The sequence below is a fragment of the Pungitius pungitius genome, chromosome 1 (assembly GCF_949316345.1).
Source record: "Pungitius pungitius chromosome 1, fPunPun2.1, whole genome shotgun sequence".
NCBI lineage: Eukaryota > Metazoa > Chordata > Actinopteri > Perciformes > Gasterosteidae > Pungitius > Pungitius pungitius.
In genome coordinates, this window is record NC_084900.1 from 27,862,800 (window position 1) to 27,888,898 (window position 26,099).

Below are 26,099 nucleotides of genomic sequence, written 5' to 3' on the forward strand. Positions count from 1 at the left end.
GTCTTCCAAGTTGATAATTGGTTTTTCAAGGTCATCATGCCAAACTTATCCAGGCTCTGAGGCCGTGTTGATGTCATGATGAAGGAAGCTGCACAGATTTTGTACTTGAAGCAAAGCAACTTTCAAGTAATATATCGTCTGCTTATCATTTTCTATCACTGAAGGCTGCTGTGCTATAGTCAGTAAACCTCTAAAAGGTTTGAAGGAGTTACCATTTCAGCTCAATAGTTGTGCTTTTCCCCGACTGTCAGCCGCTCATGTGGATGGTGTCATTAGACAAATAGGACTGCAGAGAGAGAGAGAAAGTGCTGCAAGATGATATTGAATGTCTTGTTTAAGCACTCCTTCCTGCAGGATCTGGTCACTACAGGGCTCTAATCACAAGGGCAACAATACCTTGATTAGCTACTGGCTTTGCCCAGCCTTTGCACCTGTTAGAGATTGGTTGCCACAGCAGCAGATGAGCATCTCAAGTAATGTTATTTTCTCTCAGCAACTAGTGCTGCTTAAGACCATTTTCCAGACAATTGGGCCCTTGTGGGGTGGCAATACACCTGATTGCGGATGCTCGAACAACACGACATTCCCGTGTGTCAAATGGTCTGGCTGCAGTATACAGACACACACCTACACGAAAAAATGTTACCACAGTATTACGGGTGACAGTGATGGTTTATTAATAGCACGTGAAACCGCGTCGCTGCCAACGAGAGTCGTGCAATTACTCATATCGGAAATCCATGTTTAATGTTCATGCGGGCCATCATTTTTCTCCAGCCTAATAGACCCAAAAATGTTTAATCAATTATACAAGAATTAACCCACCATTAAGATCTGTTATGTAGTTATCGAATCGTGGTCTGTTAGCACTAGTTTATAGTTTCATATCAGTGACATGTGCGTGTTAACAACGAGGGGATGTGTTTTATTAAAAAATAATACTCACTGCTGATTACTTGCAGGCTTACCAGAAACGGATTAGAGGTGTCTCTTTTGAAAGCTTTTTTTTTTTTAACCTGCAAAAATGATGGTGGGTGAGCGAGTTACAAATTCTGTCCTAGCTTTAAATTATAATTCAGTAGTTTTGTAAAAGAGAGCGGTTTGAAACGCGATTAAAGACAAATCCCGGTGGCATCGGGAACCCTAATAAAGGAAAGCATTTGGGGGCGAGAGCAGCACCTGTGTGCCATTTCTCATCATTGCCTCGTCCCACCAACGTCACTGAATGCCGACCGCCTTATGGCGGTCGACAGAATTGCTAAAGCTGGGGTCTGTTTGAATTAGCAAGTTAATGACCGTATTTGTTATTTGTGAAAAAGAGCCATGCAGGCCTGAATCTGAAGAGTAATAGGCTTGACGTCAGGAATGTAATCCGGCAAAAAAAAGGCTCAACGTGAATTCATCAGGAGCAATTCTTTTCATTAGCATCTGGGCATGTTGGTTACCAGGATACGCAATAAATGATACTCTGAACATGTGCGTCTAGCGTTTGGGAAGCTCTGTGGTAACTATCAGCGATATGTCATTGCATTAATCTTAAGTGACGCATTGCTACCCTGGATAACATATTTCTCTGGATTTTTAGGATACGTTATTTCATTAAAGCTATCTATTAAACGCAATAAATGTTGCACCCAATATTCATTCATAAATTCAGGTGTATTGGGGCAGTATGTCTGTAGGGCATACACTTCATACGAACACTTGAAAGACAACAAAACGACCTCATTCACTGAAGTTCTACTGTTGTTTTCACAAAAATGCTTTTTATGCAGCATTAACCAGCTAAATTTGTTTAATCATGCTTAAATTACAATATACATCGACTGCACTCAGTCAATTGAGTTTGACAGTTAAGTTTAGTTGGAAAATCTGTTCAATCTTGATTGTTAAGATTTAATGATCTGAAAAAAGTTTGTTCAAAATGTCGGGTGATTTGATCTATTTTTAGCCCAAGATGTGAGCACAACGCCAACAGCACTATTTTTTTTGCATTTATTTACTTTTAAAAAAAAATACATATTTTCCTCTGAAAGCATGCCTAAGGAAAAACCGAGGTGAGAGTTAAGCGAGACATTTCCAGGTGTTTTTTTGACACAATGTATTCTCTGTGCCCACGCACAATAAGCAACAACAATGGCAATGTTAATAGAAGCATTAGACTGAACCTGCTGCTCCCCACAGAACAAAGAGAAAGGTTCACGTATATTGACGGCATTCAATCAATTCTGTTTCTTTGGCTCGTGAACATCTGGCCCGGAGGCGTACACGCGGTGAGTCCCTGGAACGGCAAGAAGCTGCAACATTCAAAACCCCCTTTTCTCTTGTTCTGCGAATGAAATGTTTACGCTCCTGCCAGTAGCATTTTACATTTCTGCATTGAATGTTGAGACACTGACAATCTGTGAATAAGTATCCGACACTAAGAGACATCTTGTCCTGTGGAGCTTCCAAACAGTCTTTTATTTGCGGTTTATTTGTGCCGTGGAAGCTTAAATCCTATCGCGTCTGCAGCGGAAGAGCAAATTACAGTGGATTAACGCTACATTGTTTCTCGGTGTTCAGCTAAAGTGACACATTCCCAGTTATTCAAGTCCTTAATTACAGTTAACAGCATGTGGGTGTGTGAGACTATACTGCGATTGCAGCCGATGGAAAGAACGACGAGGATGAGACCGAGGATGGTAGAGTTCTAACCCCAAATCAGAGTGAATCGGTATAAATTGTGCGTAATAAGGGACAAAATGTAAGAAACATTCACATTTACCAGCCTCCTGCGTCTTAGTTACATTCATCAGAAGCGCACTCTCTTCCTGCACCTTTATATTTTGTTGACTCTCCATATAACCAAACAACCACTTTCCTTTCTTCTGTTCAATTGATATCAGGTGGCCTATTCTTTATTTAATGACTGACTGACTTCCATGAGGAAGCACTTCATTACTGCATGGTGCAGCGGGCAGGTGAGACAGCTTTGTGAGGACAGCGCACACAAACCTTCAAGATTTGATCATGCTGAAATTGAACGGGCTCGCCCCTTGTGGCCCCGCACGTTTTTTGTGATTATAACGATTTTGGGTGGAAAAGCAGATATCTACTGATATCTACAAAAAACAGCCGCGAATAGGATCACTGAGGGTTTAACTGACAGGGCCGCCGGGTGAGGAATTTTGGAGACAGTTCTTTGAAAGTGGATAATAGAACAGCAATCTTGCAAAACGCATTTCATCTACTGCAGTTGTATTTGCAGTTGAGTTGTATTTGAGTGAGAGGCTCACGGCTGAAAATGGCCTTAAATCACAGTAAAATGCCTTCAGCTGATGTCCGCAGTTGTTGCGTTAGAGGCCCCAGGTTGGTGCAAAAAGGCAATGTTGACAAACAGCTTACAGTCGCTGCCCCTAATTGTCTTCCAATAAAGAAGGTAAACTGAACAGTTCAATATTATTCTAAAACTATTTTTTTTATTTCTTACACTTTTCTCACGTGCTTTTATTTGTCATTTTTTACATTTTAGTTTTCCGTTATATGGCCTCAAGCAACTCAAACATGAATTCTAAATTCAACTTCAAGCTTTAATATACAAATCTTGGTATTATTCCCTTCATTATTACCTGTACTATTAAATGCTGCTTCGGTCTAACTCGAGCAACAATAAAATGGGTTTTTACACCTTACGGTGTGACCTCAGGGTGTGAAGAGGTTGGAAAGCACGTAATGATAAAGGTGTTCGTTGTCAGTAGCCGCAGGCATTCACAGGGATAGGTTAGGCTCTACATTTTATGATAGGCGGAAGCAAAGATAACAGTTCTTAACACACCGTTTTTTTTCTAGTCAATAAAGCAAACAAGTAGTACATTATGAAGGATTGGCTGCTTTGCAACTTTGAATAACCACAGAGTTGACATTTCAAATGGCAATCACTGCAATGACATTTAGAGAGCAGACACACTCAGGAAAGACAATATCCAAGGTTTTCAGAAAGATATCTATATATACCCCCATATTGCTTATAAAGTAGGATTTTTTTTGGTCCAGTTATGAATGATGATGCCTGAAAAATAAATAATTGTTTTATAATCTGTGACTAGCAGCTATTTGTGAGTGTAAAACTTTTCCCGAGTTTTATTAGTTTCATTATCTTTTTCATATTGCTTAGTTGCCTGCACCTCCAGGTTCAGCAATTAATTGAATGAAAACAGAGCAATGTGCCTATGACGTTTAACAAATTCTGCATTTATCCCATTTACAATTGTTGTATTTCCAAATGCTGCTAGCAACAGTTAGTTGTGTGCTGACAGTATTCCACAAATATCCCAGAAAACAGTTCATTGCATCAACCCAAACCAGAAATTGTAAATGTTTCTCAATCTGCAGATACTAATGATTTGTGAGGTGAAAATGTTTTCTAGAAATGAGAATAATGAAGATGAGGTTCCCGCAGCATTTGATTTATAGAACAGGACGTATTATTTAGTGAGGGAGTAAGAGAGGAGCTCTCATTAACAAATACTAAAACTTGAAGAGATGTGTTTGTAGTGCAAACTGCATGACGTCCTCAGGCAGATCAGGGGATCCGGCTCTTTGAAAGGTAAGCTTCAGTTGAAAAAGCCACAGAATCATTCTCTATTCTTTTATGTATTCGTTAAAGGAAATAAAGCATAAAAGCTCCAAATCCCAGAAGCAACGGAAATGAGATTCTGAGTCTGGATGACTCATAGAACATAATTGCGTGGTCAATATTAATCTTTTTTTATGAAGTAAGGGTTTCCAGGAAAGCTTTGTGGAGTTTCAAAGGGTTTCATTTCTGTTGGAGCGTCAATACCTGAATGGCAGCTGGATGATATCCAGGAGCTGAACATGTGTCATTAGGCTCCACAGTTGGTCAACGTCCCACCCGCTCACAATCAGGCAAAAAGGAAAAGGTCACGGCACCATTTAAAGAGAGTTCCATCAGAGAGGTCATTAGCAAAGAGAAGAAAAAAAAACACATTGATGGTTTTGTGTGTAATTATTGCAAATCACATGAAATGCTGTCATTAGAGCTTCATTGTCGGGAAAGGGGTGTTGTTCATTGCGAGCTTACTTATTATGTTACTTGTTGAAAAAGCCCCACTATTGAATAACATCAATATTCATATTCCATCAGAACAGACAGCGTGATTACTGTGCAATTCCCTCTTTGTAAAAGCCTTTACAATGAAGGCTAACCATAACCGAGGCATTGGACAGGCATGTAAAAAGAGCAAAAAAAATGATGATGCAGTCTGGTTTCCTGTTGTTGTACCACTGACTGTCGCTGTTGAATTAATCACGGTAAACGATCTGCACGAATACAGTGCGTTTACTTTACAGTTGAAAGAGGTGCTGGCCTGTCCATTGGGAGGTATTTAGGGTCAGTGTCTTGCGCAAGGACACTTCCATGAGGCCCGAGGCTCAAAGTTGACAAAAAAACTATAGAAAGAGTTCCTAAATTATGTGTTTTGTTAGATTTAGAATCCCCGTGTCAGTGCTATCAGTCTCCTACCTGTGTTTGGTAAATTCAATTCATTTCAAGGGAATTCATCTCAATTTATAATCATCTAAATTATAACTTCCCAAATGCAAAAGCGATATAGTGAGTTAAACAGATCGAAATGAATATAAATGATTCTGGCATTCACCGGTTTGATCGATTTCTGCAGCAGCCGGAGGTGGGGAATGATGACAAACTGATCATGTGCTTGTCTACCTCTGTTTACCTAAATGTCGGCAGCTGGGTTCATTTACCCTCGGATCACCGAGGGTGAACTTTTCCAGAACATCCAAAATATATCGGGACTGCGAAAGTTAACATGGCCAGGTGAGTGCCCGTTCAAATTTACTTTGTGCAAAACACTCCTTTAATGCCATGTCGCCTAATTCTGCCCAGTGGGTGCTGCTGTGTACTTGTCCTATTTTCCCTGGTGCATGTGTCCCTGAGTGTGGAAATGACTGGGTTGTATGGCAGCTTCACCTCCCCCGACTTCCCCCGGCCGTACCCTGACCACCAGCTCAAAGCGTGGAACATCACTGTCCCGGATGGCCACAGGGTCAGGCTGTACTTCAGCCACTTCAGCATGGAACCCTCAGACCAGTGTGAATATGACTACGTTCAGGTAAACTCCAACTCGCGTTGTCTGCACTGGGGTCCATCGCCCGCTGACTGAAAAGGCCTCTGACCCCGTCGCACCAGGTTTCGGCCGAGGGGAATGACACCTCGCGGTACTGTGGAGAGGAAGGAAAGAAGTACGACAGGAGCCCGAGAAAAACCACCATCCTGTCAGCCGGGAACGTCGTGTCAGTGGTCTTTAGAAGTGACTACTCTAACGAGGGGCGATTCACGGGCTTCCAAGCGTTTTACGCCGCAGAAGGTGAAGAATAGTGACGTTTTTTTGCCCGAAGGTCGACACAGTTGTTGGTGGCTGTAATTGCATGAGGCAGTATGTGAGGGGAGTGTCTAGCTAAAGAGGAGGAGGATTATATAATCACAGGAAAACACAGCAATGTTTTAAATTCATATTTAGAAATGAAATCCTACAATATCCATCCAAATGCAACAACATGATTCATTTGACCAAGTTTGACGAGTACTTCTTCCTCTTTTTCCTTTTTCTCCTCCTTGTATCCTTCCATTTGAACAAAGCAAGGAACTAGCCTTTTCCAGATGGTTTTCATGTCCTCTTAATCAACCAGTTAATACAATTAATACAATACAATTAATTTTAACGTCTAGTTTGCTAATCAACATTGTTGTGTGTTAAGACCAATTACATTTCCTTTGTACAGTGTTTTATTCTCTAACCTTTCCGTCTCTTAACAGACGTCAACGAGTGTCTGACCAAGATAGATGGGGAAAGAGTGTGTGATCACTTTTGCCACAATTATATCGGCGGATATTACTGCACGTGCAGACAAGGATACCTTCTCCATGACAACAAAAGATCGTGCACAAGTAAGAGCCATGCGTATTAAATCTCAAGAAGCATGTCCACCTGAGCTCAATCAGGGAATCACAAGTCGTTTATGGGAGTTTGAGTGACAGGAGCTTTACATACAGCCTTCGCCCCTAAATGGATTGGTTTAGGTTGTTCAAGCGAATACGCTGCCGCTTTTCACCACATGTCGACGGCAGCTAAAGAAAGAATTAACTTTTGTTTGATGTATTTTTTTTTTATTTATTTTTTTTTAAAGAAGAAAACGAGAAGAAAACGAGATCAAACAGATATGTTGTTAATATGTCAGTACATTTATTGGAGCAAGGTTGTTTGCATTTGTCCTGCAGAAGAAATCTTCCAAATAATAATTTTCTTATACTTCACAAAGGTTGATTGGATTTCCCTCAGTCATAGCTGGCTCCTGCTGAATAACTTCAGACTGAAAAGGCGTACTAATGCATCAAGTAGTTGATCTCTGTCAGCTGGTGTGAGGCGAGGTTAATTACTGTCGATTCCTTAGGGAGAATCAACTTCAAAGTGGCATTAAGAATTGATACCTGTGCAGCACAAATAGTCGACTGACACTGTGTAATTTATCACAATTAACACTTGATGTGTCTTAAGTTAATATTCTTTACCAAAAGAAAAGGGGCTGACAAAACAAGTCATGCAATGAATGAGCTGCCTAGAAATAACACTAATTACATGAATTGCAGGAAGTCAGCCTCTTTACAAAAGTCTTCTTTTTTTTGTCCGTAACAACAACTGTAACCTGCCTGGGGATATAGTGCAAACCCAGAAGAGGCCCATCAATTTTGTTTTCCTGTTGTTGTTCTAAACCAAAAACTTTTTCATACCCAGTACCTTACTGTTCCAGGTAGATCAGAAAACCTCATAATTGCAAATACCATGAGACATTCGAACCCTGAGGACACGACAAGATATCTGAAACACGCCTCGAAATGTTCATCGTGGGATTGTAGTGAGTGTGTGAGTCTCTCCCGCAGTGCCATGTCCCAGCCAGGTGTTGACCTCGCCATCGGGGGTGCTGACCAGTCCGGGCTACCCGAGCCCCTACCCGCCCATGAGTCAGTGTGACCACTCCATCCGTCTGCAGGAGGGCCGCAGAATAATTCTGCACTTCTTGGAACCCTTTGACATAGAGGGACATTCGGATGTCCCTTGTCCATATGATATGCTGAAGGTTAGTCATGTGACAGCCAATGTATTCCTCCTCACGCGCGCAGAGGCAGTTTGTCACGGACGTGTCCCCCTCAGGTGATATACGATGCGGCCATTGCAGCGTCCTGCATAATTTTGGCTAAACATAAATCAGTCAGGCATTTCATGAATTGTCTTATTTGATCCCCCCCCCCCCCCCCCCTTTTTCAAGATTTCAACGGCTGGGCAAGAGTATGGACCCTTCTGTGGATCAGTGCCACCAGGCCTCATCGACACTGGAAGTTACCAAGTGCATGTCGCGTTTAGATCCGACACTAGTGGGAAAAACCAGGGATGGAAGATCGAGTACACGAGTATCAAGGCTGAACCCTGAGCATTATTTGTGTATCTATACCCTACCTCAATGTTTAACACAATGACCTTTACATGCCAACAATTTGACGAAACTTTGATATTGTATTTGAGCATGAGGCTGAAGAATTATTTTAATGAAACTAGTGCTACAAAAGTACTTTCCAAATATCACCAAATTGTGTGGGTTACGTCTCATCAGTAGTCTAGTTCTGGTTCTTTTATTTCTTTATCTGGTGAGATCCTGCTTTAATCTCACCATCACAATCTTCTTATGTCAACTATTGTATAGATTGTGGCATGTTTTTATATGTATGAAATAAAGCATACCTCAAAAGACACATTTACTCAATGATTTAGACATTTTTTTAAAGGAATTTTATTTTCTATAACCTAAAGCTACATATGATCAGACAAGCATTTTAATTAAAGATGGGCTATTCCTCAAAGTCGTATGGCTTAATGCAAGCCGCTCTGCTCTTTAACGCTTGTCGCTGTAGAAGTGGTGAATGTTAGTCGTTTAACCTTCATACATTATGCAGCTGGGTCTTTGCGGTCCCAGCTCTGCTCCTCTATCATAACAGTCATTATACGGTTCTTCAGCATAAAATTGCCTCTTATTTGACACCTTTGCATTCACTCGCTAACATTGCTCCCATCTGTGGCCCACGAGTGGGGCAAAAGAGCACGCATGAATGCGTGGTTGTAAAACGGAAACACTGTGATTTATATGCAGTGATTTATATTTTCTCTCTTCTTTCTTGGAATTAGTCCAATGTGACTGTCCTGTGAACTTTTTATAACCCTCACTGTTTACTTTGTCCAAAATGTTATGCTCCTACGTTCTTTGTACTGTGAAGAAGACCTGTGTCCTCTGAAAGGCACCTGACTGCACGCTAAGGTTTGTTTCCTGTATGAAACGCTCTGACAGTCCTCAGAGCACCTGGGTACTTGCAGAGATAACCTGCAATTGTTGCCTGAGCAATGTAACCTCATGATCTAACCCATGAGACGGTGTAACACATGTTCAATACCCAATTTCTAACTGTTGAGCTAGTTGGAGCCAATTCCACAGGAATCTCTCTCTCTCTCACACACACACACACACACACACACACACACACACACACACACACACACACACACACACACACACACACACACACACCTCTGTTGGGAAGGTAGGTAGGCTTATAGCTAAAAACATTTACATTACATGCGAGGAGAGAAATATACAGGAGGCTCACATTGGAAAAACACTTTTATTAATTCTGACAAAACATTCATGAATCCGTATTTTAGGGAATCAAAATTTTATTCCCAAAAAGAACAGCTTCAAGCTTCCAGCCCAAAACTTAATTTGGCTCAAGAATGGCTCATGTCTGTGAAATCTCTTATAAACAAGAGAAGTGGCAAAAGCTTCAGGGCTGGTTATGTTTAGTAAATCCTGCATACCACTATTCAACATGATTATAAAAGACACCTTAAATCACAGCCTGTACGCTTGAAGAGCAATTCCTATATGTAACATTTGTTGTGTGTGTTTCAATTCGAGTGTGAATGCTGACATGTGACAAGTCTTACAGGTTATGAAACGGCAGGGAGACACTGCGTAACGTAAACACAACCAGAGTAACACAACCTGCACCCAGCGCCTTACATCACACAACCCTGACACATCAATTTTGAAAACATAGTAGATAATAATGGAAATGATAATAAAATAATGTTGACGTAAACTTGTAGGCAGGTCTTTTTATTTTCATCACGTAACGCCTTATTTGGGTCTAATAGCGGCCCTTAAACCTCCAGCTGATTGAGAAACACAATTCTACTCTAAATTTCCCAAAAGGTCCCATTTACTCAAGATAAATGTAATTTCATTGAAAGCGCAAATATTCTTTCAAACAGATACAAAAGTTTATATTCACCTCACCTATGATTAGATTTACTCTTTAACAAAATGCAGTGCACATCTTCCGTCTGGCATGATGTAAAAGAGGGAACAGAATGTAAACAATAACTCATTTAAAAAGTATGCATCTTCTGAGCTAAACAAGAAACCATAGCGATTGGTCATATTTCACCAAATGCTTTGCTTTCCATATGCATTTGTTTATTTGTGATTCTTTTCACAGCTCGGCACTCACCAAAATAAGGAGCCATTAGAAAGTTGATGCCATTGGTTACGCAAGTATGTCTTTTGAAAAACATGGCTTCCTATCCCGGCGAAAGCATTAAAGTGGTTTGCAAGTTCTACAAAATGATGCGAAAGCCAACATCACCAACATTGATGGATCCCAGGATTATGGACACTATTATCAAACACAAGGTAAATCCCATTCTTCTGACCCTGGGGCAGTTTGGCTGCATTCTTAACAGTCTCTTCTCCGGTGAAGCCCCGGCCCGGTTGCTGCCCAGGATCTTGCGTCCCTCCCCCGTGCTCTCTCTGCTAGCTGGACCCCCGGCTGCTGTCCAGCTGTGCACTGCTCCTGATGGACTGCACCGCCTGAATCTGCTGGAGACGTTCGGTCAGCTCGGCTTCACAGGCCTGCAGCAGCGCAGAAGTCTTGATTCTGTCCAAGCCTAGCACGCGCTCCATAGCTTCCACCCCTCTCGTTACAACCATCTGAAGGGGCACGGATGGAGGCTTCATTTAAAACATTTTATAATACTGGCTTATCGTTTTAATTTGTTGTGTTTCAGACAAAAATGTACAAACTTAATCAATACAGTCGAAAAGAGCAGAATTAAATTGCTTTGCTTGTGCATGCAATCACTGCTGAACGAATTCGAACACTTTACTTAAAGTTAAATGAGCCCTTTAGATTTCAACAGACTCACTAATAAACTCTGCATGTGCGGTGTTAGGACTTGCAGTCTTGCATAACTGCGTCATCATTTGATCGGATACTTCGATTAGATTGATGGGGTATTTTACAGCATAAGCTGCAGAAGTTCTGAGTCATACTAGATAGCTGGTTTAGTAATGGATTACCTGCAGCTCCTCAGTGGAGAGTCTGGTCTCTGGGCTGGTTTTGCCTTTCAGGACCATTAGTGTCCTGGACATGAATCCAGAGTCCACCTCCACCGTCTCCACCTCCGGATCCTCAGCCTCTGAATCAGACAAGTGGATTCTCTCTTAGGATCATTTGTTGCACAAGGGTGTATCGTTACAAGAGCTTGACACAAAAAGTGGGATTATTAAGCAGCAACGATGTTTCCACCTAGTGGCCAAAAGGCACAATCACACTCTTTGATTTGTAAATCGTCCACAGTAAATGTTATTAGGCAGCAGAGGGAATAGAGTTGTTTCTGATTCATCGTGTTGGCACCAAGAAAAACAACATGTTAAGAAAAATACCTATAGTTGTTTTTTATTGTATTGATTATTTTGTCATGACGACATGCTTTTTGCTTCAATGCAAATACAAACAGTAAAGAATGTGACCATGGATGTCAAGGGGAAAGGTTATTATTGATTATTTGGGCTGGACGTCGAACTCATGGTGACTGATCAGAGCAAAGGTCCTATGTAGACATTCATACACGTAATGCACACAAATACCCCTCCAAAATACGCAATAAAGTGTAAAAACAACTGAAAAATCAGGGTAGAAGAAGGAAATGTCTAATATTTAGAACAATCTCCAAATTGTAAAAACGAAAAGAACCACACAAGAACATATTCGTACTTTCCTGTCCGGGCTTGCTTTGGTCTGCCTGCTGTCCGCCCTCTTTCTCCACAGCTTTCAGGTAGAGCTGGAGCAACTCCTTAGACTGCCTCTCCTCCTCCCGTCGGTCCAGAACCTGCTGCAGTGTCTCTTGCAGTTCCTCGGCCTTCTTCTCTTGGAAGCCCACAGCGGAGGCCAGCTCCGTGCTCGGAGCATCCACTAGTGTCTGGAACAGCAGGTGGCACAAAGCCTTTAGAAAACTACAGCGTCTCTATGTGGTGCTTCACAAAGAAAAAAACAAACTGGCAGGTAAAATTGGTGAAGACGTCTCTTTGGAGCGTGGTTCTGGATTCTAGAGCTTTTTTGTGCCTTTATGTTCTGGTATAAGCAGCCATCACAGATATATCTCACCAGAGACCATGGTTGAGAATATTTAGCTAGAAAGTCTTGTTATGGCTCTGTAGTGGCTCTTTGAGTTGCCCATAACACACGTTTTAGTACGTGTATTTGTGTTTGAGTTTTTCTCGTCTTGCAGACCTGTGACCTTTAACATTCTGTGACATTGGCTTAGGTCCATAGTATAAATTGGCTTGGTGGTGGAGGATCTGGAATATGGGCTGTGAGGAAGAGGTTCGCCTTAAATGCCTGCAACGTGGCAGCTTTGTCAATGGCCATAGGCCTTGATGGGTTTTGATTTGTCGTATGCTACCTAAAAAGTTAGCAGTTGATAATTCCAGCAGTAACTAAAGCACCATTGTTACGCCTGGCCTCTTTGCTTACACTTGCTTTATACCGCTTGCATTAACCCAACATAATTGTCTTTCTGGTTTTGTACATGTCACACCTTGAAGGCACACATGTAAAGACATCATTGCATGGGATTAAAAGCCAAGCACCATTACCAAAAAGATAGTGGTACCTGTAAGTCTTCGTCAGACATGAGGATGATGCTGGCAAGGTCCTGCTTCAGCTGCCGAGCCAGGTCCAGCCAGGGTGCGGCAGCACTGGAGCTGTCCACGGTATCCGCCTCCAACAACATAGAGTCCCTAGCCATCCAGGCCGTGCCGCCATCCACTACAATGAAAAGCAAATCACCGCCTGAACTTGGACAGGGGAGTTCATCTTGAAATAAGAAATGGACTGCATACAAACCGTCTTACCCCTGCGAACTGGTGACCATGTCTCTCTTTCATGCAACAACATAAACTTTGTGTCTGAAGGTAGACACAAAAAGTAGGCTTGATCTTCTACTATAGTCCCATCATTATCCAGGACCACTGTGACAGGCTGACCAGAACTGAACCCGAGAAACTCACTCCCTGTGGGAAGAACACAGAAATGACAGATTTTTACACAGAGGTGGAACATTCTTCATATCAACAATCAGCACTATCCCAAAGTCGTATTCAAGCTAAATAATCCGGACCTTACAACCCTCGCACCACCCGGTCATTCCTGCAAATACCAAAGAGTTTGGTGAACAACTCATGCGTTGCAAGCGATCACCTCTGTCAACCTTACCTCAGGTGTGCCTCGTTAAAAGTATCTGTATCCTGTTTTGATGGAGACACCTAGATTGTGCCTGGTGGATGTGCCTCTGGTAGCGTCAGGAGACATTGAAGCGTGGTAAATGGAGACATTGAAGCGTGGTAAATGGAGACATTGAAGCGTGGTAAATGGAGACGTTGAAGCGTGCGGGTATCGTGCCACCGCCTGCTGTGCTGACACGCTCGGTATGGAGAGTCCTGCCCTGACTCTTCGCGTTAAGCTCTTGCGAGTTTGAACACGATGGAAATGTCTGCTCTGCTCAGCTCTTCCGTGATCGCCGCAGATAAGTTTAAAGTGTTGAGTTTGAAACCCTACGTGCAGCGTTGATGGGAACGGACCACGGAGATGAAGACGATCGCTCTCCATGACATTTACGTTTCGCAGTATAAATGTTTTTTAATGCTAACCCAAACCGTCAGAGATGATCACTAAATACACCAGCAGTTTTAAAGATGTATCGTGTAATTTATACATATGGCACAGCTCATTTAATACGGTTTATTTTCAAAAGGAAAGCCATACAATTACACTAAAGTTGTCATAACACAACTTACCTTTCAGCTTCAGCTCCTCCAAGGAGGGGACCGCCACTCCGTAGGACTTCTGTCGTGTGAAGTTGCACACCTTACACGGTTTCCTGTCCGTCATTCTTGGCCTGATGTGGAGTATTTTTTATTTTCTCTTAACTTTACACTGTCAGATACCGAGACTGTAGCTCTCGTCGAGACGCTTGAACGCGGAAGCGCCGCCGCGTCTTCTGCTTCTTCTTCTTCTTCTTTGAGTTTGATCGTAATCTCGCCGTACTGCCACCTGCTGGCGTGACTTGCCTTATGCAGTCTTCGGCTTGTCGGCTTCCTTTTTATTTTACTCCAGTCTACTCTTTTTGTTTCATCGTTTCTCCCTTGTTTTATTACCTGGATGTGTTGCCATCATTTTGAAAGCCCAGATAATGGCAATTACTGGACGCACCTGATTATGATAAAAGCCTTATTCACTAGAATTTTGTTTTGTTAGATTTGTTTGTTCAACCCATACAGATAGCATCAACTCAACGGTCTACACACCTATGTTTGCATATCTCTGCTCTATTACTTGGAACAGCGGCTGGATAACCTGTATTTTTGGATATTTTTCATCAAAGCTCCACATAGTCTTAAGGCTTTGATGTCATTCCAATGAGTTTTACCACACAGAGATTAAAAGCATTATCAAAAACTCGGACAGTAAATTTAATGCACCATATAATGAATACAAAGTCAGTTTTAGTCACAGCGTCTGTCTTCAATGTAGTCTTGAAATGTGTGTGTCAACTTCTCTCGGGAAATATATGGACAGCATTGTCTTTCCACAAGACATAATGATCACAGTAGCTAATTATTTTAATGTGCCTCTTGGTGCAGGTTATGAAGATTAATGTTCCATTTATATTACAGCTTTTAGGGATGTCTCAGTCATACGTCCTTGATGACCAGATTCTCTTGTGGTAGTCAGACTGCGAGGCCCGACCGGATTAAAAAAACGCACATAGTGGCAACTGCTTTAGGCCCCCGAAATCCAACCAGACTTCAAGGATGATCACTGTTTTTATTTCTTCTGTCGTTAACATCAATTTCAGTAAGAAAATGCACCACAAAAGCCCACAAACTCCTCAAACAATAAGCAATTTTGTTTGTGGCCCTGGTTCTAATTACAAAGACAAGAATTGTGTTTTTTATCTGTGTGTTATTCTATTTCATGTTATTGGCCAATACAGATGAATTTGGGGTCTGATTAGTTTATAATAATAACCATTATTATCAACAATACATATATTAATTTGCGTGATATATTACTTGCTTGTAAACAAAAGAGGCTTCTAATAAAGTGTTGTGTGAGCTTTTAAGTTAACTGCGCTGTTTTCTGAATGGAGTTACTGGTTTTGTGAGGAAAATGGATCATTGATAGCCTTTAGGAAAAGCAATCGAACGTGGCTCAGTCGATCAGCCCGTCCTGTGAGCAATCGAGCGAAGGGGAAAGATGGCATCCACCGAGCAACCTGATCCTCCTACACAGGTCTAAAACTACGCAACTAAAACGTTAACCTCGATGTCCACACACGGCAGTGGACACTCACACTGCGTTTAGATGTCGTCACCCTTCGATACCTCCACTTTTTTTATTGTTACGTTTTTAACGCCTCCGTTAGCAACTAGCAAGTTAGCATCGCTTGCTAGTTAGCACGCTAGCTAACGTTAGCTCCCGCAACGCTTCAAAAGTTGCCCCTCAGGCTCTGTTGCTCGACACGAAGGGACGAGCTGCCTTTCTTCTGCTGCATCACATGCAGCCGAAAGTTGCGTGGCTTGCTAACCTCTGTCTCGGCCAGCTCTTTACCGTGACCAAATGCACGTCCTTCCAATCAAACAAGAAGTCTTCTCTCAGTCAATGACACGTTGTGCAAAGGTCACTGTCAGTCAAACGAGTCCGGTAGATTTTACTCTGCTCTTAGGTTTTATTTGACACGCATTGATCATTTCGGATAAACAGGTTTTTTAGTTTTGCCTCCCACGTGTAGCCAGAGACGGCTTGTTCTAAACCTTTCGCACATTTGCAATTTATTTATTCCCACTAAATAGATTAGAATCAGAGTCAATGCGTGCAAGAGTTAACGCGATTTAAATGTGCTTGTTTCTAAACCATAATTTAAAGGTAGATTTTATGTTGTCTTAACCCAGAGACCGATGAAGCAGGAGGGAGTTAAGTAAGGAACTTAACTTAATTCATGATTGTCATGCATGCTGAATAATTGGTGCATGAGCACAGGTAAATGATCTGGACGCTGTAATGCAGCATTCATGTGACAGATTATAATTATTGATACAGTAGTGTGTGAATTACTTTTCTGTTGCAGCTAAAGTTACATTAGTACATTTAAAGTACTGTTTGGTATTTAATGACATCCCCCACCATTATAAATAATGCCTTAACCGATAATAACATTTTTTTAATCTTTTGATTATGTTATGTATTATTTGTAATATGTACGTACATTTCCTTTGTGACTTAAAACCACTGCTGCTTTCTAAACACGGGTGTATCACATTGGTGTCGTCCAATAGATGGCAGTCTTATACAAGTGTTTGTTTATTTCCTCAGCCGGGCCTTCCACCTGGAACAGAGGCGACGGCTCCTCCCAGAGAAGAACTGGTAAGGACTTATTATTTATTAATGACTACTGGTAAAGGCATTTTGGAACACTGTAACCAAGTGATTTTAAAATGCCTATTTGGTGTAAGTGGTTATTAGATGGGTGCAGCTCATGCCATTTCACCTCATTTAAGTTAAAGAAAACCTTGTTTGTGATTTCACTGATCGGAGCCATTGCCTGTGAAACCTTACCGTGAGAACTCTTTGCAAGTGATGACGCATATTTGAGAGAATTGAGTGCTGTTGTTTATGATTTAGTGACGTAACAAAGTTGTCAAGTTTTGAGTTGTTCAACTACTTTTCCTTAATCGGATAACATTACACATTCCTCAGTGTTTAACACAAGCCCACTCAGAGGGTGAACTTCATTCTCCTCCCTGGGCCTGCAAAAGAAACACCTTATCTAATGATTTTGTTCTTCCTTTAATCAGTGTCTCTGAAGTCCTCCGTCCCAAGTTTCGAATACACGCGGAGCCCCGTAAAACCATTAGTTTTCGATAACGTGCGAAGGAAAGTGTGAACGGAGCATTGGACGTTGTGATGTGATGACAACGAATAGAGCCCAAAGTTTGTGCGATGGAATACATCACAGGTACATTCGCTGTGCTTGTATGAGCACAGTATCCAGGTTATAGGAGCGCTGCATTGTTCAGCCTACATGTCTCAATGTCATTCACCGCCATTCACTCTTCACCCCCCCCCCCCCCCCCCTGGCGTCCCCCCTCCCTCCCCATCATCCCTTCATGCCAAGGCTAATTTAATCCTGGGGTTATTGATTGTGGGAGCATTCTCCCAGGCTTTCTTTCAATTTACTTCAATTTCATCATCCCAGTGCGCTCCAAGACTGCCTCCTCAAAAAAGGGGAAGAAATTCTTGTTACAAGGGTCCTGATTCGAGACCGGTTGACAAGTCTCCCCGCTCCACCACCACCCTCACTTCCAACCCCTTTCCTCCTTTCTCTTTTTGATGAGCTGCTCTTTCCCAGTTAAGTGGATTATTACAGTAGGGATAATTCTTGTCACATGGCATTATTTGGATGAGGTGAATAATTGAAATTTATGTCTGAAAGGATTTTATCTGGATGAGAGGAAAGGGAGTGCTGGCAGGGTTGCGAGGGCAGAGAGAGAGGGAGAGCGAGGGAGAAAGAAAGAAAGGGAAGGGGGGGGGGTGCACACGTTTGTATAACATTTATGTGCACATGTGCATGTCAGACGAGCCAGTGTGTCAGGCCGGGGACACCAGTCATGATAACAGGTTCTGACTCACCTCGCCCAGATCAGCAGGCCCTGGCACACGGCGCGGCGTGGGCTCTCCTCCGTGGCCACGGGGGGGGCGGGGGCTCTGTTCGAGGAGCCGGGGCCATTGCCACCATCCAGGCCAGGGGGGGGGGGGGGAGAGAGACTGGACCTGCAGCCACGGAGGGGAGGAGGGTGGGAGAGACGTGCTTGAGTGTGTGTTCCGCGGATGACTGGTACAGCAGTCGCTGCCTCTGGCGCTGCTGTTTGCTCGCCCTCACCCCGGCTTGCTTGGTCTCCGTCTACAGCCCCCCCCCCCCCCCCCCCCCCCCCCCCCCCTCTCCGCTGCCTCCCTTCCCTACCTTCCACTCATCACAAACCTTTCCTGTCTCTTGCCGGAGTCTCCCCAGTCTCCCCCCACAGTGACGCCCCATGCTCACCCCTTCCTCTCCTCCTATCGCTCGGTCCTTGTCGACATCCACCCGAAAGGATCACAACAATAGTTATGTGTGTACGGATCCCTTTGATCACGGCGCTTAGAAAACGGGGTCAGTTTGGAAACAGTTCAGGAAATACATCAACACGATATCCGCGAGCGTGGGAGAATATTTTGATATGAGACTAAATATTTTATGGGATTGAATTTAACCGTTGGGTTTTCCTCCTCATAATATTCCTCCAATATAACCATTATATCCTCATTACTAACAGATATTCCGTTCTCAGACAGAGTAGTTTTTGTACTGCAATTTATTAACATTTTATAACAATTATTTTATTATCTATTAATCTGACAATTATTGATTTATCTTTTTTTTAATAAAAATATCTGAAAATAAGGTGCAATCATTAAAAACCTTGTTATATTTGACCATGAACCCGGAAGCCAACAATTTTTGTTTTATTATGAATAATGACAAAGAAAAGCTAATCGTTGGATGTGTGTGTGTTATTTTGTGTGTGTGTGTGTGTGTGTGTGTGTTCAGGTTTGGGGGTTTTAGGACAGCAGAGGGAGGGAGGGTGGTAATGGGAGGGGAGAAAGAATTGTAAGAAGAACATCCCCGGTCTCACGGCAACTTCAAAAGCTCCCCTTCCCCAGGATATTAGGCGACTGTGATGAAAAATTTAGCAAGCGTTAAATAAGCCGCTTTGAAGTGATCTGTTTTGGCTCAGCAGACTGCAAATTTCCGTAGCCCCTCTGCTGTAGCCATCCCACTATGGAGGTGGTGGTGGTGTGTGTGGGGGGGGGGGGGGGCAGTGTTAAGTGCAGGAGGTGGGGGGGGACCTGGCAGGATGGCAGAGGACGTGCCAACTGTAATTGGTCCAGCCAGCGACATGGAGGCCCTGCCGCTGCTAGAGGCCCCCTGTTGTTGTTTTTTTTTCTGGCTCCGTTTCTCCTGGTTTCAAAGCCTCAACTCCCTGACGACTCTGCTGAACCCTGTAAGTCAAACGGCAGACAGATGTTCCTCATATGTTACATCCAAAAAGAGCGGGAGAGACGGACACGGCGGTGAGACCAGAAAGGCAGAGGTTACTCTCGGGCTGTGACTGGGGTTGTTTTTGGTCCGTTAGGAACAAGTTTGTTTAAAAAAAAGTCCTTTTTAACACCGATATTTTCCTCTTTTCGTCCCTGCATTCTATGAATATACAGTGCAGTTAAATCGATTTTCACACCTTTTTACCATAAAACAAACTAACAAGAGGTAAACCTCATTTTCATATTTCAGCTTTCATATTTCAACTCACTTCACATTCATCCCTTTCTAAACCATTATTTAAATGTTTAAGTACTGCAGGTTTCAAAACACCCCAAATTAATTATTGGGGCAGAATAGGAAATGGCAGGCAGTAATGAGTTGGGTTTGGTAACTCCATTCTGTCAAGAAACTCGGCTCCCGTTTAGTTAGTCAAGGGAACCTGCTCTGAGATTTTCCTTTTTTCCTCTTTGCTCATTACTTTAATTGTAATTGTAATCCTTTATTGGAGCTGTCCGCAGTAAAGGAGAGTTATGGTCCGAGTGGGGGCGCGAGCCATAGAGATATTTCATGATTATTGGAGAAGACGGTCACTAGGTGGCAGCCACTAGTTCGGCCTCGCTGTAATTACTGGGTGGGAAGTGATGGCGAGAAAGTGTGTGTGTGTGTGCGTGTGTGCGCGCGCATGGGAGGGTGCGTGCGCGCAGAGAGATTTTTCAGATTGTAACACACTCCTTGAAAGAGAAAACTCAAATAAATCTGATCACCTGCCATCTCGCAGTCAATAGATTCAGTATCCTGTCACATCGACTGTAAACATGCTGAGCGCTCGGCGGCGGCACAGAACAAAAGCGCGTGTGCCAAGCATCAATCTTCATATTTTTATGTTTAATTCCACATACGTAAACTTACCATGAAGGTGATCTGGAGGCTGTATTTCACAGCGTGGGCCATAACGCGGAGTGATGTTGGACCCGGAGACGCTTACTCGTGGCACCTCCGCACGCTGCCTTTTTTTGTTTTGTTTTCGGTGGTCGTGGCAAACTTCTTCTTTTATCTTTTTTTTTTTTTTTCTTTTTTTTCTTTTTTCAAAAAGCTCAATTCTGTATTTCTCAGCACGGAGCTCACTCTGCATCACACGCTGTTTGTTTCCGTGGTTAATGATACAGGAAGGCCCCTCATTTTACCGTTGCTGTGTTGCACTCCCCCCCCCTCCATCCCTCCACCCCCCCACCCCCCGCCCGCCCACACCAACCACCAGCCAACCTCCTTGGAGGACTCCGTATGAATTCTCACTGTCATGTCCAAGGACGAGTGGCGCAGGGTCAGCTAATTGCTTTTATGATTATGATTTCACGTCAGATTTATCGTGCATGCTCGGAGCACATCTTCCAGGTCCTGCCGACGTTGCTGGCTCGGATGGGGAAAATGAGTTTACAGCTTCTGGCTGTGACTTCTTGTTTAAGTGCAGGTCACGCTTTTTGACTCATTAGGGCTGAACGCAGAGGGTGAATCACGCGGGCTTTTTTCTCCGAAAGCCTCCCTTTTTCAGTCGGCGGGCTTTTGTTTGCTCATATTTTGGCCTCTCGGGGGCATTTGTTTGCTTCATCCTCTACTATGTGCTAAAGTTTGGAAGTCACGAGTGAGGAATGACACCGACGAGGAGTTTTACGAGCCTTAAATCTCTCGTCTTCAATTCTGTTCACAAATGAAAGCGTGACGTTTATTTCCCAGCATAGTGTGACAGAGTTTTCAGTTTTTCAAAAATGATGAGCACAGATGAGCCAAACCCGTCTTTATACATTTCATTTATTTAGGCTGGACCCAGAACATGTCTTTGTCCGTGGAGTTGGATGAGAGCACTGGGAAATGCGTCAATTCATGCTAAAGTTCCTGGTGAATAAAGGGAAAGCTGATGTCACCAGGTGTCATTAATACGCATATTGTATATAGATGCAGACTCTCGTGTTGTGGCTCTTTGAAGAGTAGCAGTAATTTGACCTCGCTCTGACCTTCCTGGCTGGGCCGCAGTGTGACTGGTGACAGATGCAGGCAGGGAACATGGTCCCCATAGTTTTACAAATCTCCCAAGAAATGTTGAAGCTGTAGTTGTACTTTCAATTTATTCTGTAAACAGATGTAAAGTCTGTGATTAAGTCGAATTCAATAAACCACGTAGGGCTTTATTTGTAGGTTCTCTTTTGTGTCAGCGAGTGCATTAATGTGAACGCCATGGTAACGGAGCTGTAATTTCCTTTTCTCCCACAATTTAGTGAACTGTCATAATATGTTTACTTAAGACATGATAGGAATACGACACCAGTTTAATCACAGCGCAGTCATTTTGCCTCAATATACTTGGGAAAATGGCCTTATTGAGCCCAGCTTCCTTTGTACTCTCTATTCTGCATTGTAATTACTTCAGCTTGATTTAGCGTCGTTTCTTTGTGTTTATGGTTGTAAACTGCTGGAGTGAGTAACTTGGTCTGAGAGCGGCTTGTCTCCTTTGCGGGGCTGAAAATCTCCCGATGAATCTGAGACGTCTCTGCTGTCAAGACCGCTCACATCGCTCTCAGCCTCCAATGTCACTTTCAAGGCATAATTACACAAGTTGTGTTGATTAGTATGAGAAGCAATTACGCTGGCTTTCCGCCGCAAATGGAGAATGTGATGGCTCTTGATTGACAGGAAGCATCCTGGCTTTAATAAGTAAATGACTATGGTAATTCAGGTACTGAGACCCTTTGATTTGTCAGCATCTTTCTAATTTTTGTGATGTCCTCTGATTTTAATGAACATGAATTTGATTGAACCCCCTCCCCCACCCCGCCTCCCCTCCGCCCTCCCCCCTCCCCATCGTCCCTGCACCCGTCCGTCCGTCTCCCTCCTCCCTGACCAGCAAGTGCTCTCTCACGAGGGAGCCGTACGCTCGCGCTTCCAGAAGCCTTCCGGAAACAATCGCGACGCCGCTGCTGAATGACTTCTCCCTGAATGAATCCAGTGTGTAAAAATAAGAGATGATTATATGAACAGCCTGCTGTTTTTCGGCACACTGTTCAAAATGCTTTTTAGCACATCGCGCTTTCACAAGTGTGTTTAAATCAGAGGGAAAATGATTTGTAATTGACACTTTGGGGAACATTTTTTTCTTCTCTTTTTTATCTGGCTTCACAGTAAGTTATTAGCTGTTAATTTGTCGGCAGGCTCCCCTACAGCGCCAGATATTTGTTCAAATGCTCGGATCCCCTCAGTGCATTTGTAACTACACTTCTGAAAACGCTGCCCGGTCTAATTATGTAATATAATACTGCCTTTTAGGCAAGTTTCTTTTAATTGAATAATATTAGTTCAAGCTCAGCGTAAGCTTTTGGAACAGCAATACTTGAAAGCGCTCTTTGTAGTGTGTAAAATACAGTCTACTGTACAACGTTTACTCGTTTTACTGATACAAAAGTCGATTTAAAGCTTTTACACACGTGATCTGTGTGTTTTAGCTTTTTTCCAATTGAAGGCAAACGTTTAAAGAAAGCTGAAGTTTGATTGGCCCGTGCCTCTGTCTCATATTTCTTTCTTTGTAACCACAGTTGGCCTAATCAAGTAATTCCCTGTTTGTCTTAGAAACCCCCTATAGAGTCATACATGCATAAATATAATACAATAATTTGCTCTTGCACTGCCTAGCCCGGCTGTAATTTATATGGATTGAATGAGGGCTGCATTGTGGAAAAGCACGAGTGGACCAAATGCTCGTTTGTCACCTCTAATAAATGTTGGAATGTAAATTATGAAGTTATGCTTCAGATGTAAATGCACTTTATTTCAGTCCTTTAATGTAAACAGCCTACTCCAATACATTTAAGGGGGTGAGCGGGGTGGGTGGGGGGGGGATTTGACTTGGAATTTTCACTCTTTTCATAATCAATAATTAACACAAAAGAGCCGAGATGGGGAACATTATAACATATCTGAAGTCGGTTTCATAAATTATTGCATGAAAGCTTGCTTGTACACCAAAAATGTAAATACATTAATGTTATTAATAATGTAGTGACTAATAGTTCTATCGAGACTGTAATAGCAGTTTAATGGAATATGACAGCAAGAATGTATTACACTTCTTACATTCAGACGGGACCTTACATGACATTTATCAGGGATTTGTGATTTTTTTATTTTTTATTATTTTGTTAAGTTAATTGCTTCGCGCCCCCCCCCCCCCCCCCCTTCCAACATCTTCTCTGAGAGAGCGTGAGAGAGAGAGAGGCAAAAACTGGTAATGGATATTAATTAATATGTGTCAGTTTTCTAGGTTTGATTAAAAATAATGAAAGCAAAATGCTAATGGCTTTCAGAGTTTCGCTGTGTGTGGCACCCTGAGATTGTGGCATTATCTGGGGAATCTGGGGGGAAAAGAGATAGCGGGCCACTCTCTCCGGGCTCAAATGACAGTGACAGAAAACGGAAACCGAGATAAATGATCTTAAAACCCGCAAAAAATACATGCGTTACGTGAAAACATTGCACTCTAATTAGCCTAGCTTTCGATGTGTGATACAGAGTCTGTGAAGTTCTCTGTGTGTTGAAACAAAACGTTAAGGCCGCCGCGCAAAAAAACCCCATCTGCTCTTCTCAGAATGACGGCGTTCTCAGCCCACAGATGAGTTTTAGTTCCGTATGAAAGAAAGGCGTGAACCTGTGACCCGTCACCACGCGTTAGTCAGCTAAAAGGACACTTGTTTCTTGGCCTTTTTCCTCTTTAAATCTATACCTCACTTGCGTTCGCCGTGGACGGGCCTCGCCGAGGCCTCTTTGTGTCTGCGTGCAGAGCTCAGCGGAGAACAGAGCACTTATCAAGGTGGGGCACAAGTGTAGACTAGCAGTCAAACAAGGAGGCTTGCACAACTGACAATTATCCGACACCTGGACCGGCTGCCCTCCTGGCACGCGCGTCCCAGGCTGTCGACGTCTTGCTAATGCCGCGATTAACAGGAAGCTTTGCAATTTTTTCTTTCTTTTTTTTTTCTTCTGTCTGCGGCTCTGCTGGCAGCGCTGCTTTGCTTTCTCTTTGATTAAAAAAAAATTAAATAAAAGTAGACGAATGAAAGTAGTCCTCGCTATCATGGGGATGAGAAAATGGGGAAGCGAAGGGGCTTGGTGGAGCAGCCCGTACATCTGAAATGCAGAGAGAGCCATTGTCGTGTGTGTGCATGTGCGTGTGCATGTGCGTGTGTGTGTCAAGGTCGACAGAAAATGTCAGAACAGGTGCGCGTCTGCTGCTGAGCTGCTTGCCAACTCAGCACCTTTTGCTGTAACACGCCACCCTGCGTGACATTATTATAGTGGTTCGCTGTGGGTCGCCTCTCCTCCTCCTCCTCCTCTTGGAGGAGCCCGGTGAAACGCGTATCCCCCCACCGTCACCGCGCTGAGTTGATGCAGAGTTCAGACGGGTGTCGGCGGCGAGGCGTTGACCGCTGCCTCGGATCGTCAAGCCGTCGCTGAAGGTGTGGGTGCTGTGCAGCATTCCTTTGTGATTGTCTTCTTTTTCTCCTCCCGCTGTTGTCATCTGATTAAATGTTCCTATTTTAGGAGACCTCCTGTCAAAGGAGGGGGAACCATGTTTTTTTTTTCTTTGTTCACTTAATGTACTTGGCCTTCTTCGGGATCAGTACATCAAGTGCCTCTTTAGAAATGCAGTCTGGGAGAAATCCAATGCTTTTTAAAAAACAGAAATATTTGAGAGTTTAAAACAAAACATGATGGCAGAAAGGATGGAGTAGTACAGTTGGTGTGTGCTAATCTACATCATTATTCTTTTACAATCCGCATCGGCCAACTATGTTGCAAAACCTGAAAACTGTCTGAACTTCTCTGAATAGGTGCATCACATTTAGGCGTGACTTCGTACGAAATGTCACGCATGTGTTTGTCCCCTTTTTTTTTTTTTTTGTCTTCTTTTATGATTGTCACAAATCCCCAGGGCGGGGCCTCCTCCGCTGGCTCAGAGAGGTTGAAATGAAGCATTAATATGCGATCTGACGAGCTGTTGTGTTTGTGTGTCCTCTCAGGCAGCGGGTTAAATGAGAAGAAAGAGAATCGCTACTTCCGAGGGCCCGATGAGTGTTGCCTCCTGACGCTGTCTTTATGCTCGCCCTGGTCCTCGAGCTTGCATTCTCGCTGGAAGCCTCCAGAAAAGGAGAATTAGCCAACATTTTTCTATGTCACTTTGTGTGATCAGGAACAGACTCTGCCTGCCCTCTTTCTCCAAAAGCAAGTGAGCCCTAAGCCGCCCCCACCCCACTACCCCCCCCCCCCCCCAGGCCCCTCCTCGCTCTCTCTCTTATTTGATGGTGACTTGTCTGCTGCTGTAGATATGAGGCCCAATGGTTTGGCAAGTGTGTCTAAATGTTTCTGACAGGTCTCAGTGAAAGACAGGCCGCCAGGGTAAAACTGCCATGCTCTTTCCCCCCCATCCCTCCCTCCCACCTCCCCTTCCCTTCT

General features: G+C 43.2%; 3 protein-coding genes across 4 annotated transcripts in view; 2 read left to right on the top strand and 1 right to left on the bottom strand.

Moving 5' to 3' along the window:
* Positions 1–5,724: 5,724 nt before the first annotated feature.
* Positions 5,725–8,844, top strand: masp2 (MBL associated serine protease 2). 2 transcript variants are annotated; one of them, XM_037481085.2, is made up of 6 exons: positions 5,725–5,839; positions 5,987–6,134; positions 6,212–6,389; positions 6,839–6,970; positions 7,961–8,157; positions 8,347–8,844. In XM_037481085.2, the coding sequence occupies exons 1-6, from the start codon at positions 5,832–5,834 to the stop codon at positions 8,506–8,508; spliced, it is 825 nt and encodes a 274-aa protein (XP_037336982.2). In that variant the 5' UTR covers positions 5,725–5,831; the 3' UTR covers positions 8,509–8,844. The 2 variants fall into 2 exon arrangements, with proteins under 2 accessions (XP_037336982.2, XP_037336981.2); XM_037481084.2 differs by having other exon boundaries at positions 5,909–6,134; positions 8,347–8,843.
* An 853-nt stretch (positions 8,845–9,697) lies between these two features.
* On the bottom strand, positions 9,698–14,813 carry dffa (DNA fragmentation factor, alpha polypeptide). Its single transcript, XM_062564107.1, has 6 exons — positions 14,263–14,813; positions 13,321–13,479; positions 13,080–13,234; positions 12,182–12,386; positions 11,485–11,603; positions 9,698–11,115 (listed from the first exon to the last, which is right to left on the bottom strand). The coding sequence occupies exons 1-6, from the start codon at positions 14,354–14,356 to the stop codon at positions 10,939–10,941; spliced, it is 909 nt and encodes a 302-aa protein (XP_062420091.1). The 5' UTR covers positions 14,357–14,813; the 3' UTR covers positions 9,698–10,938.
* Positions 14,814–15,613: 800 nt separating this feature from the next.
* pex14 (peroxisomal biogenesis factor 14) overlaps positions 15,614–26,099 on the top strand; it is a 40,975-nt gene continuing 30,489 nt past the window's right edge. The window contains exons 1-2 of the mRNA XM_037479166.2: positions 15,614–15,760; positions 16,841–16,891. Of these exons, the coding sequence (XP_037335063.2) occupies positions 15,725–15,760; positions 16,841–16,891 (87 nt within the window). The 5' untranslated portion in view covers positions 15,614–15,724. The remainder of the gene's footprint in view (positions 15,761–16,840; positions 16,892–26,099) is intronic.

What these genes read in the sequence shown, in the direction of transcription:
- masp2 (XM_037481084.2), top strand. An exon ending in AGCGTTTTACGCCGCAGAAG is followed by an intron (nt 6,390 to 6,838) that starts GTGAAGAATAGT and finishes GTCTCTTAACAG; the next exon opens with ACGTCAACGAGTGTCTGACC. An exon ending in GTCCATATGATATGCTGAAG is followed by an intron (nt 8,158 to 8,346) that starts GTTAGTCATGTG and finishes CCCTTTTTCAAG; the next exon opens with ATTTCAACGGCTGGGCAAGA.
- dffa (XM_062564107.1), bottom strand. Translation starts at nt 14,356, where the DNA reads ATGACGGACAGGAAACCGTGTAAGGTGTGCAACTTCACACGACAGAAG. An exon ending in AAGCAAGCCCGGACAGGAAA is followed by an intron (nt 11,604 to 12,181) that starts GTACGAATATGT and finishes TGTCTGATTCAG; the next exon opens with AGGCTGAGGATCCGGAGGTG. An exon ending in TCTCCACTGAGGAGCTGCAG is followed by an intron (nt 11,116 to 11,484) that starts GTAATCCATTAC and finishes GTGCCCCTTCAG; the next exon opens with ATGGTTGTAACGAGAGGGGT.